Genomic DNA, 18,721 nt, shown 5'->3' with positions numbered 1-18,721 from the left:
AGAAAATGGCTTTAACCTTTTTTTTTTTTTAATAGAAGAATTGTTGTATCCCGCTAAGTATTTTATTTAGCAAGGAGATGGGTGTTGCCAAATTTCTTTGCTCTTAATGTTCTGCTTTACAATTGCTCTCAAGAGTTGAGATTTCATGTAAATCACAAATGTGCTGAGATTTCTAAGATCAACGCTCCCTGAGGACAAGCGTGGCTCATGTAAATACCTTTGTGAGCTCTGGAGCCCTTATAACTCAACAAGTACTTGCCACTTTTTCAGAGGAGTCTCAAAGTCCCAATGACCCTTATTAGTTTAAATTAAAAAAATCTGAACTGACTAATTATGACCACAAAGCTTGGGTATGTTTGATAAACTCAATGAAATGCAAAATAGTTTTCAAGCTGGTGGCATTACTTTGATATCATTTATGCATATTCTAACAATTATATTTCAAGTGTGGTAGACTAAGGTAGCTTTCAGGATTCTGAGAATGACAAATGGTATATAAGAACTTGTGACTTTGCTGATCTCCCACCAAAAGTCTAAAAAAATGGCTAAGAAACCATTAGTAAAGTAAGATTTGATTTCACACTTGCATATACCATAAACATGACGTTAACTGTTTTTACAGGAATGCTTTAGGGGCTAGTATTAGATCTTGCAAATCTACTGAGACAATGCACCTTGACATCTCCTACTTAATTTAAATAGCTTCTAAATATCACAAAGTATTTACTATGTCTTAGTCATAAATGATGCTAAACTAAACGCATGAGTGTTTCCTAAAATGCCCCCGTGGATGTGCTGTGAAAGGGATTCATCTTTAAGCTTTACAAAATGTCAAGTTCATTAAGTCAAACAGTTTACTTCAAAGCAGAAAGTTAGCACACACTTGATTCCTACAGGCAGTGTAACCTGTAGTTTGCCCAACTGCCCCCAGAGTCACCTTGAAAATGGGAACGCAAGGCTTTCCTGAAAAGTTTCTTTCTATGGTCTTTCAAAAAAGAAAAGCTCCAACAACTTGCTTTGGACTAAGTTAAAGAGATTATCTCCTTCCCCCCCCCCCCCCATGGCCGTGTCTTTCTATGACCTAAAAGGATAAGATCAAGTGCATTCATATTCATGTGAATTATCGCTATTGAGTGAACTAATGACAGATTGCATTGTTTTATTTATACTGCAATCAGGAACGAGCTGCTTTTGAGGCTCCACCTCTAAGGCTGTAGAATTTCTCTTCTGTGGATGCAGAAGCTAAGCAACTAAGTCATTTCCATAATGTACTCCCCATCCAATTTTTAAACTAAAAATTTAACTCAAGTTTTGACTTTCTCCAGACTTCTCAAGAAAACTCCTAAATCCAGCAACTACATATCCAAATGCTTATGAGTGAATTATAGTGGGATGACCCAGTGATGTTTGGAAACCTTTTAGCTGTTCAGGAATCAGACAAATTAGTGTTATCAGTAATTAGCTCGAGAGGGTTTTGCTTGGAACATGATTCATTACAGCTTGTTTTGTCGTGTAACTGAAGAACTCAAGTCAGGGTAAGCTTAGGAAAACGTGTTTAACAGCTGTTTCTAAATGTTCATGACAATTTTCTTCAAGTATTTTACTTTTTTTATATTCTCCTGTCACTTTCTAGGGAGAAAGCGGCTGCCAGATTCAATAGAACCCACTCAGTTTTATTAAATGATTGTTTTGCCCAAAAAAGTAACTTAAAAAAATGTTGACACCACTTTGGACAATACTTCTTAGGAATTCATTACAACAAACTAAGCTTGCCCACTGGGTAAGCGACTTTTAATATAGACTGAAGAAAATGCACTTTCATGACCTTTAATATACCCAAGGTACATAATCTCTCTTACATATAGACTAGGGCAGCAATACTGTTATGTTCTCAAATGGGTTCTGGGAACATCCTAACCCAGAAAGATCATAGTACCAGGTATTTGGTATTCTCTTTGTAACTTTTGGCATATATCTACAGCATCATATATAATCATGGTGTTTTTTTAAATTCAATGTCTTTCCTATACAATTGTGCTGCAAGAAGTCTTTAACCTCTCTCTACCCATTATGTGCCCTTAGTTTTGACAGAAGTTAATTACTAAGCGGTTTCTCTTGGAGATGTGTCCAGAAACATAATGCAGTTATTTGTATACATCCAACTTTAATTATAAACTTCCCCAACCTTTACCTTTGGCTTATAAATGAAGTGACAGCAACTGAATTTTATTTCATTAGGAGGGAGAAGGAAAAAAAAACCACTCCCAGAATAAATAGATAAGCATTTATTTGAAATTCATGTCCTTAAGACAAAGTATTTCTTAATGGGAAAGAGGTATTAGTATTTTCTTCATGTGGATGATTAATTGGAGATATTGTTCACATTAAAATTTTTATTTTCTTACTTAAAATAGGTAAAATTGGGGTAGAAGGCGAATTTTAAAAATTCAGACTTAGCAGCATTTAAATGTTTCTTCCCGACAAAACGGAGTGGAAATTGCAGTGCAAGCATCTCTCCTGAAAGAATGAGAGGGTAGTGTTGCGGTGTCTTGGAATTTAGTCCACATTTTAGCGAAGCGCACTCTGCGCAGATAATTTCTGGGAGGAGAACGGAGAACAGTGGTTAAAAAGGTGTGTGTGTGTGTGTGTGTGTGTGTGTGTGTGTGTGTGTGTGTGTGAAATTATTTCCAAGGTCTTAGAAATTAAAAAAAAATCTTTTCTATACTTTTGCTGCGGTATCCAGGAGTCAAAGCATACCATCAGTAATCCTCCAAAATAATCAATGTGCAAAGACATTCTGCCCTGGGACTGGGCAAAGCGCTAAGACCGCAAAAGAAAGAAAAAAAATAAATAAAAGAGGCTTGCACATGCGCAGTGCGTAGCCTCTTGCTCCTCTCCTCCCCCCCCCCCTTTTCTAAATGTGCGAGTGGCGGCCCTCCCCGGCGGGATCCGGCCTGCGCCGCGGGCTGGGGTGGGGGGGAGGGCGGCTTCGGTAATCTGGTGCAGGGATCTCGCACCCCGCTCCCGGCTGGGGGGGGACCCCGAAGCCCTTCCCTCCGGGCCCCCCAGCTGTGAAGAGCTCTCGGAAGCACCGGGGCGCAGAGCCGAGCCCGGCCGGCCGATCCCGGCGCCGCGGGGACGACCGTGCTGCGCCCCGGCCGCGGCCTCGGGGCTCCCGGCTCCCCGGGCGCCGGGGCTGCTCTCTCCTTAGGCCCCGCGGGCCAGCCGCGCGGCGGGGCGGGGAGGCTCCGTCCCAGACCCCGGCCCCAGCCCGGGCCCCAGCCCCGGCCCCGCGCAGCCTTGCATTTCAAGTGCGAGGCCAGGCCTGGGGACCAAAGCGAAAGGAAAGGCCGTCTCCATTGCCCCGGTGCTCCGCCGTCCCTCCCCGAGCCCCGGCCCCCGCCCGCCCGCAGCGCTACCAGGGGGGCACAGTGGGGACCCCAGCGCCCCAAACGCACCCAAGGCCCCAGCCCAGCCGCCACGTCCTTCCGCACACGCACCCACGGGCCGGGCCCCCCGGCCCCTTCCTCCCCGGCCGCCCGCGCTCCCCGCCCCTCTCCGGAGCCATCGCAGCCGCCAGGCCCCGGGGCGACCTGCAGCCCGGCGAGGGAGGTGCAGCTCCCCGCCACCCCCGGCGCCCGCTTCGTGCTTAGACACTTTGTTGGGGCCGAGAAGCTGCTCCTGGAAGTTGGGGAGACTCTAGATGAAAGGCGAAAAAGCAGATGGAGTCAGGGCCCTTTCCCTCGGCCCGACGGCGGCCCGACGGCCCTGCCCACGCGGGACGCGGCTGCCTAGCGGGGCCAATGCGGTCGTGCTGGGGACCCAGCGCCCACGGAGCTCGGAGACCCGAGGGTGTCCGGCTTAAGGGTGGGGGGGGGGACGCGACTCAACCCTGGCGGGACTCACACCCCAGGGACCGGTGCGCTACGCCCCCGGGCCCCCCCCCCCCACGCCAGCTCCATGTGCTCAGGGATCCTTTTCAGTGCAGCACCTTCCCTGTTGAAGTGTGTGCAGCATTAATAATAATTAGTACTACAGGAATCGTATATATGTGCACACATATGTAGATATATTTGAGAGCAACCATACCTACAATTTCTAAGACAAGTCCAACAATTCCAAGATTTAGAAGGGGTGGGAAATTGAGAGTAGTTGACAATCTAGAAGATGAACCGAGATCTTAAGGGTTTTCTTTTTGGCTATACTGGCTTTGGTACACAATTTTTAATCAAGAAAACGTACCTAAGAAGGTTCTCTCCCTCTCTCCTCCCTCCCTCCTTCCCCTCTCCCTCTCTCTCTTTAAAGGAATACCCGAAGCAGCAAGAATTTGTTGTTCCCCGACCTCCCCCCCCCTTGCATATTATTGTTCTGGGAAGTGTTATATCGCATTTGACATCTACATGAAAAGCGTCCCCTTTCCCCCTTTTGTATCAATTTCTATGCCAGGAGTTACCATTCTTGGAGAAATACATCCTCCTAATTAGTTTAATTGGGAGAGTGGAAAGGATGGTTTAAATCTTCACCTCCACTGAAATGCTGGACAAGAGCCTTGTTGAGGTGTATTTCTAGGTCTAGCTGAATCACTGTTACCCTAACCGTCTCCTGACCTCATCACTAAGTGGAAAGAGAAGAACTTTAAAGTTCAAAATCATGGCGTTAGTTCTAAAGGGCTCAAAAAGTAAAGAATAAAGAAGCATGCATTGACATGTTGACGTTTTTTTCCTCCCCTTCAGAAGGTAATGTCCAAATCTCTCTCCTCTAACAAATTTGATGGCACAATTGGATGATCTGCTCATGCATAAATGTGAAATCTGGATTTTCCCAAACTGGGGCTCTACAACATTCAGGATAGACCTATATTTGCTTTTATCATTATAGATAATATTTAGCACCTACTAACTTGGTTATGGAGTATGCAGTGTTTTGATTTTTTTCTATTCAACCATGTACATATGAAGTTATGTCAGTAATTTTAGATTTGGTGTTGGCAAAATGATTGTTGTGTGCTTGTTGTGCATTCAAAACTTGAATAATTATAGGCACTTACCAGTTGAATGCCTATCTTCATTTGAGGAGATTTCATATCTAGACACAACACCTAATTTTTGTTAAAAATAAGACATGATTTAGGGAGAGGGCAACACTGGTCAAGATGCATTGCTTTATCAAATGACATTGAACTGCAGTTCCTTTGTACAGCTACTTGAAGATAAAATATTTTTAAAAGGCATGCTTTCAATGCTTTAAATATTTTCAACTCTTTCCCTACTTTACCATAAGCATCTCATCTTTTGCTCCAAAAGCATTTACAGCGTGTTAGATCAATGAGTCTTTAAGCAGTAGTGGGTCTACGCTTGCAAAATTAATTACAGGCTGCAGTTGATGCTTGCAGAATGAACCAATGTCTCTCATTAAACTTCATGCCCCAGAAGACAGTATGTCATGAACACACTGTCTTATATTGCAAGTGTTTGGCACACACTTATGTTTGGATTGGTAGAGGAACATATATGCACTTCAGACACTTCAACATATTTTTAAAGTGTAGATCTTAATATATAGTTAGTATATATACAACTTTAACTTTTAAACTTCAAAGGAGCTGAAAGATTACATGTATATTAAACTTAGAAAAAACTTTTTTAGGTGCAGTAGTGTATATTCCTATGTTGATGGGATTTTCTGAATTCTTAAAGGACATTTGCAAAGATATACAGAAGATGATTTTGAAATTGGCTTTATTTTGTTGGGCTTTCAGTCCTTCTCTGTAAGAAAGGAACCACATGAAAAAATGATTCTGAAATTATGTGATATACAGCATTAAAATTAGCTTTTCCCAAAAGGAGCCAAAGGCTTCTAAACTTTTCATTGCAATGCTTTAGAAAGTTCTTCAGATGCTTTCTTCTCAAGCAAATACATGTTTTTATGTCCAGACTACATTCTGAATCTCCAAAATCAGCTGGTATTTTAAGGACAATAACCTTGGTTTAATAAATTTCTTTAAGAGAACATCTCTGAATAGTTCTTTTCCATTGTTTAACTGTTAGGCAGTTTTCTTTCCCACTGCTTAACTGTTAGTCTAAAGGTGTGTGTGATCACAGGATACACATTTAACTGTGTAAAACAGAGTGATACTTTGTTTTAAAGTTAGAAAGTTGAGAAATAGATCAGAAAATGTAGACTGGTTTTCTTGTCAGTGAAAGCAATCTCTGCCATATTTTATATTCAAATAATAACATTTTCATTTACATGTATATTATCATTATATTACATTTTCATTACAATCTAAGCACTTTTTTCCCCAAAAGAAAGGTAAAAGAAAGAACAAAGATCTAACTTTTGGGTTATGAAGTAAGCATGCTATATTAGGTTTTTGCCAGGGACAATAAATACAATTTTAATGCATGGGCACTGACACTCAGGCTCTATAAATTCATTTGTATACCATTTGAACTTAAGTTTTCAAACTTTGTAGCATTCCATCCGTAGGTTGTGTTATATTGATAGATTTTGATATTTTCCTCATTGTGCTTTTCACACCTTTAAAGTGGGATATATACAGCAAAGAAGTTACTAAACATGGCAGATGTGGTTGTTTAGGAGTTTAAATTGTTTAAAGGCTGACACTAAATATAGAACCTTTTAGTTTTAAGGGGATTTTACCCCCATAATAATAAGGAACAAGGAACTGAAAATAAAAGTAGGGCAGTTAATTTACAATTTTAATTATTTACTCAATGCAACTACATCTCCAATGGGAGTCTACAACTTAAAAAAAAAGACTCATTAGGAAAATATAGAGATTTCTGTGACATGTATAGCATAGTTAAGTTCAGGGATTGTGACTGTCAATGGCTTCTGAGCTGCAGAAATAAGAATAATACTTGGCTCTGAGTGGCAGGGAACCTTTCTTGGATTGCTAGTCAATACCCCAGATAGGGGAATTCCCACAAAATATCAAGACTTTATCAGAGGTCTTAGATCAAGTGAGATCTCAAAAATTATTATAGAGGACTGACTCCAAATATGACAACCAACTACGTTTGCATGCTCTCTTCCCTTAAGAGCTACCAAGGATTTCCTGTTTGGGCATTCCTTCACACCAGCTGTGGCAATCTGCTAAAAAGTTGTGCTTGCCACCTGGTGAAATTGGTAGTTTCGGACGGAGAAAAAATATGTGTGCTGTCGATTGTCATTGAAACATTTAGTATGTGGTTTTCAAAGACAGGGGAGGCCCCAGTAGTAGACGGAGCCCTTAACATTTTGCCCAACGTAACTAGGTACAGAATTCAGGTTTTCTATAAACGGGGGCCACCTGGCTTTGCAGGTACTCTCCCTTTCCTGGGGGGCAAAGGTCACCCGGCAATAAAATGAAGGTTAAAGGTAAAAGGTGTTTTTAGACAGCACGTGCAAACGTGGAGACAGCAAAAACCAGGAGACGTGTGCTGCCATCTCCTCCTCTGCCTCCCCACTGCCTCTCTGGAAGAGCTCCCTGGGTCCAGTCGCCAGTGTCATTGGTGTCACCCAGCGTCTGAGCGTGGCAGTGACCTGGCGGGAACCCTGAACTCACAGACCCCAGAAAGGAGGCTGGCGGAGGGGCGCCCTGACCGCCCAGGGAATCAAACTACCCGCGGTCGGTCTCGGCCGCGCGGGCCCGGGAGCGCCGCCCTCTCCCCGCGCCCGGCCCCGGGCCCCGCCGCCAGGGCGCCGTGCGGGTGGAGGGGTCACGGCGTGCCGAGCGCGGCCCTCGAGGAGTGACCCTCGACGGGGCACGCCCTTCCCGGCGGCGCGCGGGGGAAGCCCGGGCGGCGGAGTCCCCGCCCCCCTCGTCGCCGCCCCGGGTGGGGACGGGAGTCCGGCCGTGCGGGCGCCGCCCCGCGCGGGCGGCCCGGGACCGCGGCCGTGACGTCACGCCCGGCCCCGGCCGTTGCCGCGAGACGGCGGCGTTCCGGTTCCGGTCGGTTGCCCGGGAGACGCGGGTACACAGAGGAACGGCTCCGTCCGAGACCCGAGTGGTGGTGGCGGTCGCCTCCTCCGCGTCGCCGCCCCTCGTCGCTGCCGGGCGGTGCGGGGCGCCGAGCGGCCGCGGGCGCCATGAGTCAGAGGCAGGTGCTGCAAGGTAGGGGCGCGGCGGGCCGGGCGCCCCCGACGGGCGGGTGAGCGGGCCGGGCGCGTCCCCCCCCCCCCCCCGACGGGCCGGGCCACCCACCGGCCCTCTGCCTCCTCCCTCCCCGCAGTGTTCGAGCAGTACCAGAAGGCTCGCACCCAGTTCGTGCAGATGGTGGCGGAGCTGGCGACCAGACCCCAAAACATCGAGACGCTGCAGAACGCGGGTGAGCCCGCGCGCACCCCGACGCGCGCCGCCCCGGCCCCGCGCCCCGGGCCCCAGATCCCCGCTCCCGGCCAGCTGAGCTTTGGGGGGGGGCACCCGGAGGGAGTCTAAGTTCTACGAAGCCGAGCGTTCCGGAGGGGAAGGGGGGCGTCCAGGTGGGTGCGAGGCGGCCCCCAGCTCCTGGCTTCTGTCTTCACGGCCCTCAGGCAAGGTGTCAGGGTGAAAGTCAAGGTCACGCAAAATGACCGCCTGGAAGTCATTTTACGTGGATGGGGATCTCCCCTAAAGAGAGCCGATTTATCCGGGTGTCCTGGCCAGTCACCCTGTCTTTGATTCCCTTCGACTTCCTCACCGCCGAGAAGTGGCCGAGTTGTTCATACAGCCTTCCCCGTCGGGCGGGCGTGAGGGGGAAAGGGTGGTGTGCTCGAATCTTGGGGATTCCAAGAAGGGCAAAGACCCGGCTCCGTGGGATCCCAGGGGGTCTCCATATGTCCACTCAGGACCAAGAGAAGAGAGGCGGGCGGGGAGGGAGGAAGAGAGCGAGGGGAGAAGGGAGAGAGAAGGGAGAGGGGGAAGGGGAGAGGGGAGAGGGGAGTCAGTCCATCCTCCCTTTTTGGATTAAGATGAGTCTACCGCCACTTGAACTGTAAGGCAGCTGTCAACACTGTCTTAAGAAATCCTCAGTTTTGAACATGGTAGAGGGAGGTGAACTCAGAGCACACTGTGTGTGCGTGTGAAAATACCACAGTGAAACCCCCTCACATTATGTACGGTCTATACCCATCTATATAATATTTTATAGATATGTAAGGAAAATTCCAGAATAAAAAAAAAAGCAATGAAGAACAAATAAGATTTCCCCTTACGAAGCACACTGAAAATGTTTCGGGTGTAACTGCTGTATAATACAACTATAGGTTTAAAATTGTGCCGAGGAAGTAAATACATTCAAGGGGGAATCCACTCAAAGATTCAGAATGAAATGGTTACAATTTGTTGATATATATTTATTAAAATGTCATGTTTTATCCACAGGCACATATAGACAAAGGATATAAAAATAAACTTTTAGTTTATAGGATCAGATTTCTAACACTAGTTTACCTACTACCAAAATAAATGGAGAATATGCTCAAAATGAGAATAGTTAGACATCATGTTTACTCTGGGTTTCTTTGAGAGGAATTACTACTGCGTTTATGTAGTAATTTTTTTTTGTCACTGGGATTATTCACTGAGTGTTTTCATTAGTAGAGGTGGTAGAAGCATTTAGAATGAAAAAAGGTATCTTTAAAAATCTTTTACATTTTGAGATAATTGTAGATTCATGTGTAGTTATAAGGAATAATAGGAGAGATTCTGGAACCTTTAGTATCTTGCAAAATGAGTACAGTGTCACAAACAGGATGTTAATGTGGGTAAAAATTCATTGATCTTAAGGTTCCCCCTGCTGTATTTGTTTCATTGTGTATAATTTTATATTCTATTTTGTATCATAGCCATCATTGTAACCACACTATCTCCTGCTATTCCTGAATGTGACCAACAATAAATTATTGTCTGTTTGTAACATCTTTTCCCTGTAAAGTTAATAGTGTTTTGTTATGTAGCCACAATAAGTGTGTATCAATTATGTATTGCAACCTTTCTTCAGACAAGTGCCTTCATTTTTGGTGGTGTAAGTTACTAGTGGATTTTACTTTTGACTTTGACTTATTATCTACATATCTGAGAAGATTTTGCTTCCCCTTCCCACACACAGTTTAAATAATTATTATGGATCTAGAATATTCTGAAGAAAATTTTCTATATAGAAACCATGATAAACAGTAATTTTCTTGGTATGAAATTTGAATCATTTCATGTGAAAGGGATATTAAAATGAAGATTATCAATGGGATTTTATTCTCATTTTCTGAAGTTTTTCATTACATTTTCAATGTGCTAATGAGAAAATTTGCCTGAATGTGAATATGTCCAAAGTCACTACCAAAGCAAAAGAAAGTATCAAAAACCTCTTCTTTAGAGTAGTTGGAAAATAAGTTTAATTTCTAATAAAAATGATTACTAGAGGGAACTGTATACAAAGTGTGTGTAACCTAAGGTTTTAAGTTGTGGTTTGATTCTTCCTGAGTCAAAAGAACATATGAAAACATTAAAATGTTTAATGACTATTATAAAAATCTCTATGTGCCTTCAAACTATATATTTGAACCATTACATCTTGCAGCAATTTAAAAATGAATTTTGATACTTCCCTCTCAGAATAATCAACCACATCTGGCTGTAGTAGTAAAGATAGAGATAATGCATTGTTACCTTTACCAATTAAAAAATCCCGGCAACTGGAGATACTTATTAAAAACAAGAAACATGTTTTGTGCTACATTGAATACTAGGCCATGCTTAGGCCTGTTTAGGAAGTCTAATAAGCTAACCAGAACGCAAAGAAAATTATTTTTAAACTGCTAGATTACATAAAATACCTTTTTTCTTAACTAGCTATTTATGTAAGTTCTATAATATTTTACATATAACCTAAAAAGCAGTAAAGCATGGAAAATTAGTACTAAGCACATTTCCAGAAGTAGAATTATGAAGTCAACACAGTCCTTTTATTATGCATCTGTATGAAACCATGTTGCTGATTTAAGTAATTTTATGGGTTTAGAGTTCAAGAAAATAAGCAGTAAGAGTTGTTGGTATAAAATAATTTGAAATCATCTGTCTTGAGCAAACAAATCCAAATCTTCACATTATTTAGTTTCTCAGAATGCTGAAAAGGAAAAGCTGCCTCTGCACCTAATTGTTGCTGTCTTTCTACTACTGCTTCTCTTTCACAGCATTTAGCACAATTATAAGCATTTAGTGTCTCTTTTCCTCACTAAGCATGAATCCCAGGCCTAGCACAATTCTTATTAGTAAATACTTAGCAGTGAAGGAAAGAGTAGTTTGTGTTACACACATTTAAGCTTTCACAAGTTTGGTAGAATAATCCCAACCCTCAGGAGCTGAGGCAAAAAGATCTTGAGTTTGGGCTGGCTTGGGGGCTGTGTCGTGAGACCCTGTCTCAAAAAGGTAAAGAAAAATAAATTGGAATCTTTATAACAGTTAGGCAAGCAAGTTCAGTAGTGTTACACTTAAGCCCAAAGAAAGTTAGAGAATTGCTCTTAGGGTAAAGTGACTTAACAGCTCTTTATTTTCCTTTTCCTTCCTTTCTTTTCCTTGCCATATTGGGGTTTGAATTCCAGGGCCCGAGATAGGTGCTCTACTACTGGAGTCACATCCTACCCATTTCCCCCCTTTTTTGGGGGGCCAGTCCTGGGCCTTGAACTGGGGGCCTGAGCACTGTCCCTGGCTTCTTTTTGCTCGAGTCTAGCACTCTACCACTTGAGCCATAGCACCACTTCTGGCTGTTTTCTATATGTATGGTGCTGGGGAATCGAACCCAGGGCTTCATGTATAGGAGGCCAGCCATCTTGCCAATAGGCCTTTTTCCCAGCCCCTTCCCCCCATCCCTTTCTTGCTTTAGTTTTTTGTGTTTTTTTTTTTTTTTTTCCAGGTAGGCTCCCACATTTTTGCTCAGGGCTAGCCTCAAAGGAGGAATCATCTTACCTCCAGTCTCCCATCTACCTAGGATCACAGGCATACACCGCCAGGTCTAGTGTATTAAGATAAGGTCTGGCTGACCTTTCGGCCTCAAGCTACCATCTTCTTGATCTGTACTTCCAGAATGAGTTTCTCAATTTTTACCCAGTCTTGTTCTCTTTCCATTTCTAGATGGTTCTAGAAGTTACTAATGGACTTTGATATTCACACTGGAACACGTCCTCTGTTTAGGCTTTTCAGTAGCAGGGGTTATCCAAAAGTTGTGAAACTTGGCTGCTTTTGAGCTCTCCTTGAGGAGGATCATGGGAATTTGAGTGGAGGCAGCTTTGGAGAACTTTAACTGGTATGTCCTGAGGGAGGGGGAAAGGTATTCAGAGTTTAAGCTGGCCTCCGAACCCTAGAGGATCTTTAAGCTTCCTTAGTTCACAAGAAAAGTCTTACCAAACCAAGAGTTTTGTTATTGTTTTGTTGTTGTTTGTCGTTTGTGCTGGTCCTGGAGCTTGAGCTCAGGGACAGGACCTGAGCGCTATCTCTGATAGCGCTTCCTTGCTCAAAGTTAGCACTCTACCACTTGAGGCCACAGCTCCACTTCCTGCATTTTGGTAGTTAGTCAGAGATAAGAGTTTCATAGGCTTTCCTGCCTAGGCTGGCTTTGAACTGGTATCCTCAGATCTCAGCCTCCTAAGTAGCTAGGATTACAGGTGTGAGCGTACCTGGCAAACCAGGAGCTTCATAAATGCACTTGGTGGGTGGGGGTGAGGGACCTGTAATGGACTGGGAGTTGAGAATGCCTCAAGGAGTTGTCCTACTGGTAACCCACCTGGATCTAGCAGACTGGTAGATCAGTTTGTCCTGGGAACACATTTCTGACAGCACTGGGAGAGTTTTGTTGGTTGGCCAGTGGAAGTCTCTGAACAACCCTTCCTCCTTTGTTTTTATTCACGCATGCTTGGTCAGAAGTACTTTTTCTTGTCCACTGCCGGCAGCACTGGGATTTCCCTGCGTAGTCTCCGTGGCCTTGGAGGCATGTCCAGGACCACATTCTGAGAAATCTGCTGTGGGGGGTGGGCTGGCCGGGTGGTTACAAGCCTCGCCATTTAGTATTTAAAAGTGAATGGTTGGTTTTGCTATTTGAGTGCTTCATACTTTCTAGTATAAGTGGCTCAATATTAAATGTTTTTTATTCTGGTTCTTTTAAAGCTTAGCTGGAAACAAGTAATATTTATGTGTGCATGTGTGTGTGTGTGTTAGTGCATGCATGTGTGTCTACAAAGGAAATTGTATCTACCCGCTTTTCTAAATATTTTGTTTTATAGCTGTCTTAGGAAAAATCATTCTTGAAATTGACTATTATTTTTTCCAAAGAAACATTTTTTCAGACTTCGTTTGCTATGGTACTTGTTTTTACACATGGGCTCTCTCTATGGCCTAGGCTGGATTTAGAGGTATGTGCCACCATGCTTAGCTTACAACATTCTTTTTTTTTTTTTTTTTAATTGAGGGACCATTTTAAAAAAGGAACACTTTACTTTTCCCACAACTTCCTTAAGTTTATAAATGAAGACATGGGATCCTGTTCTTTTATATAAAGACATGTTATTTATTCCATAAGTATTTACTATTATATCTCCATGTAGGTTCAAAGTATGCATTTCAGGTAAAAACATTTGTTCCTATTTCCTTTCATTTCATAAAATGTTTCTTTTTTTTCCCTTTTATTTCCAAGTAATTCAATGTTTCAGAGATCAAGTATGGCAACATCCCTAACCTGATATAATTGTCAATCTCCGTCCATAATTAGTTGTTTATTCATGGTGTGTGTGTGTGTGTGTGTGTGTGTGTGTGTGTGTGTGTGTGTGTGCATGCACACATGCTGGTGGGCCGTGCTATGACATGTATACTCTATTGAGTATATTACCTCAAAAATCTTTTAGTAGGTGATATATGACTAAAACAAGACATTAAGTTGGCTCAAAAGCAGACAGATTTTTTTGTTTGGTCCCAGAGACTAAACCCAGGCCCTGTGACAGATTAAAAAAAAAAATGAATTGCCTCCCAAATATTTCCTATTCAAATGTGAACTGTCATGGGGCAGGTACTTCTGGCATTGTTGTATTTCCCTGTGCTATCTTCTTCCTAGACATCCTAATCACGTGCAGTCAGATGGGGGTCATTGGCATGACATTAGTAAAAGCAAATAATACTAATGCATAAAGTTCACCTGTCCCATGAAAGGTGGAGAACAAAGAGGAACCTGAGTTTGAGGTCTGCCCAGGCAAGGTTAGTGAAACCCTATCTCAGAAACAAAAGCAAGCCAGGCACTGGTGGCTCACACCTGTAATCCTAGCTATTTAGGAGGCTGAGATCTGAGGATCACAGTTTGAAGCCAGCTGGAGCAGAAATGCCCATGAGACGCTTATTTCCAATTAACCACCAGAAAACCAGAAGCGGAGCTGTGGCTCAGAGTGGTAGAGCACTAGCCTTGAGTGAAAGAGCTCAGGGACAGTGCCCAGGTCTCAAGTCCAAGCCCCATGATTGAAAAAAAAAAAAAAAAAAAAAAAGAAGCAAAAATAAACCCCAAACAAAACAGCTGGGACATAGCTCAAGTGGAGGCCTTGGGTTCAATTCCTAGTACCACGGGAAAAAACCAAGCCTTTTTGAATTAAAATAGAATTATGTCTGCATGGGGGTGGTTTTAGGTGAAAGAACAGTATACATGTTCTTTCTGAGTTCCTTACAGCTTATGAACGTCTGATAGTGCCATTCAAATACCTCACATTTTATACCAAAAGAGAAAATAACTGTGAATGTGCTAGTATCTGTTTTGTTTCTAAATAAAATGGACCTGAAAGGAGAGAAAATTGCACATTAATTTTCACAGTTGGTTCATTCATTATTCAATGAACATTTGTTAAATGTGTCCAAGTGCTACATGAAAGCTTAGATGCTGATCACGCATCTAAAAGGAATAGTCAGTCCCTGCCCTGAAGTGGCTAAGTGCTCCTGGAGAGAGAGACATGAGTACATTACTGGTGGTGTGGAGGGCACCCACTTCAGGATGAGGTGTGCCGTTCAAGAGCATGCAGAGGAGTAGGTGTTGCTGAACTTCGGAATTGGCCAGATGGAAGTGCATTCGGGCCAAGAGGACACGATGTGGGAAAGCACAGAGAGAGGCAGGGGTTGCGGGGTAATAGGGCAAAGGAGAGAAAAGTCAAGTGGAGGGGAACACAGGCCTAATCATGAAGGACCTTGGGTCGAATTTCTCTTTAAATAAATGCAAAGCTGTTGAAGGGTTTTAAAGGAGAGAACTAGACCCATTTTGTCCTTTAGAAAGATGACTTCAGCAGTAATGTAAATCATTTGGAAAGGTTTAAACAAGATCAGGAATTTTTGCCTTAGGATCGTATTAGAGAAGATGTGTGTTACCACTTGAATCACATCTACATTTCTGGCTTTTTATTATTATTTGCTGGTTAGTTGAAAGAGTCTCAAAGGTTTGTTTAACCAGATGGGCTTTGATCCTCAGATCTCAGCACCCTGAGTAGCGAGGAGGATTATGGACGTGAGTCACCAGCTCCTGCTCTATTACTATTATTGTTATTGTTGTTGTTGCTTGCAATGCTGGAAATTGAACCTGTGCTCTGACTGCTCTGACTATTGAGTCACATCTTGAGTCCTAATTTTTTTGCTTTTAATGTGTTGTCAGGTAGTGCATGTTGGCCCTTCAGAAGAAAACTCATTTAGCGGCCTGTGCCAGCTGTGAAGGTCATGTTATTTATGGACTCTTTAATTTTAAGGCAGTCACAGACTGGATTCTTAACGAACAGGCAGAAAGGAATTTCTTTTTATGTCATATATATTTCTGTATTTTCTCTCTTTATGGCTCTTGCCTTCCCTTTGTTTCCTTTATTCTGCTTCTTCTCTTTTCATTTAGTTTTTATGCAATCTTCTTTACATTTTTGTATTTTTAAGACAAGCTATTTACTGGTTGATTAAGTGATTGTGGTACTGGGGCATTGGGTATGCTCGGCAAGTTTTCTACCACTGAGCTACATCCTTACCCCTATAAATACAATTAGAATAACAAAATATCAGCCAGGTGTTGGCAGCTCATGCGTGTAATCCTAGCTACTTACTGAGGATCACAGTTCACAGCCTGCCTGGGCGGACAAACTTCAGGGACTCTTATCTCCACTTAATCACTAGAAAGCCAGAAGTGAAGGTGTGGCTCAAGTGCTAGAGTGCTAATGTTGAGCAAAAAAGCTAAGGGATAGTGCCTAAGACCCAAATTGAAGCCTTAGTACTGGCACAAACAGCAGCAGCAATAACAACAAAAACCACAAAAAACAAAACAAAAATCAAAGTGTCTGTGCTTACTGCGTGTAAGAGGTAAGTATCACAAAGTGGCAATTCAGGGAATATTTTTGAAAATTTTATTTTTTTTCTAAAGCAAAAAGGACCTTATTCAAAGAAATACAGTTCTTCAAAGGCATTTCAAAGGGACATTTCATCTTTTAAGTTTAGAGCTTTTTTTTTTTTTTCAGAATTTGCATTGTGCTACTACTACCTGAAACAAAGAATATTGTATAATTGTCATAGAGCAAAAGTATTGATATAAGGACTTAAATTTGATATTAGACACAGGAATAGGAGGAAAAGAAATACAGTAAAAATATTGAGGAAACAAAAAATATTCTTTGACTACACAAGATGAGTAAAATGTTTTGAAGGGGTACATATTTTCTAAATTGTAAACAGAATTATTCCAAATCGGAGAGATTTGTGGTAAGATTAGCTAAATTCTATAACTCAGAAACAGGTAATTATTCCAATCCTAAATATATTAACTCATTAAAAAATTCTTAGCCTAATAAGTTTGAGATTTGTGAGGCTTAATTTCAAATATCCCATATGAATAACCCCATTTTAGACTGATTTCCCAATTTATTTCAGGAGACAACAAGCTACTGCTTTCACATAAATGTATCAAGTAGGAGAGAAAAGCTATTTTAAGCATACTTTCTACTTTTTAGGCCTTATAGTGCATTTATTATGAAACATTTAATGTATTTCAACACATGTAGCTTTATTCTTTAGAGTGTTGTTCTATCTTAATAAAATGGTGCATATTCATTATGATAATAAGTAATACTTGACAAAAATGATAAAAATAAAACCTAGCTAAAAAGGCACAAAAGACTTGAATATCATTTTCTCTAAAAATGATGAAACATGGCCAAGTGAGCACAAGAGAAGATACTCAACGTTTTTAACATTAGGGAAATACAAATAAAACCCATAATGGGACAGTACTTCACACTCATGGAGCTCCTGTCATAAAAAAAAAAAAAAAAGGAAAATAGGTAGATGGGAGTGGCCCACCTAGCTACTCAGGAATATTAGCTACTCAGGAAGCTGAGATCTGAGGATCACAAATTAAAGCTGCCCAGGTAGGAGAGTCCATGAGACTATATTATCTCCAATTAAACACCGAAAAGTAAAAAACAGAGCTGTGCTTCAAGTGGTAGAATGCTAGCTTTGAGTACAAAAGTACAGGGACAGCACTCAGGCCCTGAGTTCAAGCCCCAGGACTGTACCAAAAAGGTTAAAAAAAATATATATATATGGAAAATAGTAATTGTTGGTGAGAATGTAAAAAAAATTGAATTTTGCTGATGGAAGCATAAAATAGCATAGTAATGGTGGAAAGCAGTTGAAGGCCCTCATATATAACATTGTAGTTGGTAGTTTATGGAACGGAATTGTACATTTTAAAAGGGTTAAAATGACAACTTTTCTATGTTATTTGTATTTTATCACAGCAAAATAGCAAACTGCAAAGAAGAGATCAACTAACTTGAACCCAACTTTCCGTAGATATTCTGATACCTTATTCTGTGCCTTAACCTCTTGTTGTGAGACCTCAGTTATCTCCAGCAAAAAGTCTCGATGCTAATGTAATCAGTGTCTATGAACATTGGATTGAGCGTGGGCTGTGGCCCCAGTGTGACCCCATTAGGTGATATATAGAAGAAGAGATGAGCGAGCCCCTTTAGACATAAAACTAAGGACTAAACAATCACGTTAAATACATCTGTGACATACATCACTGTTTTCTGCTTTATATTATTTGGTAGTATTATTGCTCTTCTAGTCTAATTTCAAATGTTATTGTAATTTTGTTTCTATTTCAAACATTTCTAGATTTAGTGATAAAAGACTATTGGTAATGTTTGCTTTTATGCATAACCAGGATATGTTTTTAAAGAAAGGATGTGATGACATTATGCTTAATAAACTGGGGTAAATTGGGTAAAGTTTAGAAAGTCAAGGGGCACTTTTTCCAGTTGGAAATATGTCATTACCTGTCCTGTAACCCTAGATTCCCACTGCATTACTGAAGCAGAAATAGCAGTTGGCTCTTGTGCACACATTAATAGTATGTCATAGTTGGTTCAGAGCTGGGAGTCCAGTAAAATAACTACAATGCAGTTATTATTAGTCCTCCTGCTGCCACTCTCCAATTTTTAATGCATATTTTTAATTGAATCATCAAGAATCCAGACATCATTAGAATGTTGAGTTCTAACCTTTTTCTACCATTTACTCGCCTACAACTTGATCGCTATAACCTGCTTTATGTGGTGGTGATGATGGTGACATACTATATTGTCAATTCTGGAATAAATAGGAGCGCTAGTAATTCATTATACTTACTTATCTCAAGGAGTTTATTTGGGGACAGTATTCACCATATGAGGTCCTAGCAGAACGGCCATC

The 18,721-nt window shown here is 41.9% G+C and overlaps 1 protein-coding gene across 2 annotated transcripts in view; it reads left to right on the top strand.

The window, feature by feature from the left end:
- Nucleotides 1–7,971: 7,971 nt before the first annotated feature.
- Nucleotides 7,972–18,721, top strand: part of Spag6 (sperm associated antigen 6) — a 46,652-nt gene continuing 35,902 nt past the window's right edge. For both annotated transcript variants that reach the window (XM_048367784.1, XM_048367783.1), the window contains exons 1-2: nucleotides 7,972–8,119; nucleotides 8,238–8,333. In XM_048367784.1, coding sequence (XP_048223741.1) covers nucleotides 8,095–8,119; nucleotides 8,238–8,333 — 121 coding nt within the window. In that variant the 5' untranslated portion in view covers nucleotides 7,972–8,094. The remainder of the gene's footprint in view (nucleotides 8,120–8,237; nucleotides 8,334–18,721) is intronic.

This window comes from Perognathus longimembris, chromosome 18 (assembly GCF_023159225.1).
Source record: "Perognathus longimembris pacificus isolate PPM17 chromosome 18, ASM2315922v1, whole genome shotgun sequence".
Classification (NCBI taxonomy): domain Eukaryota; kingdom Metazoa; phylum Chordata; class Mammalia; order Rodentia; family Heteromyidae; genus Perognathus; species Perognathus longimembris.
This window is presented reverse-complemented; position numbering and strand designations above follow the sequence as displayed.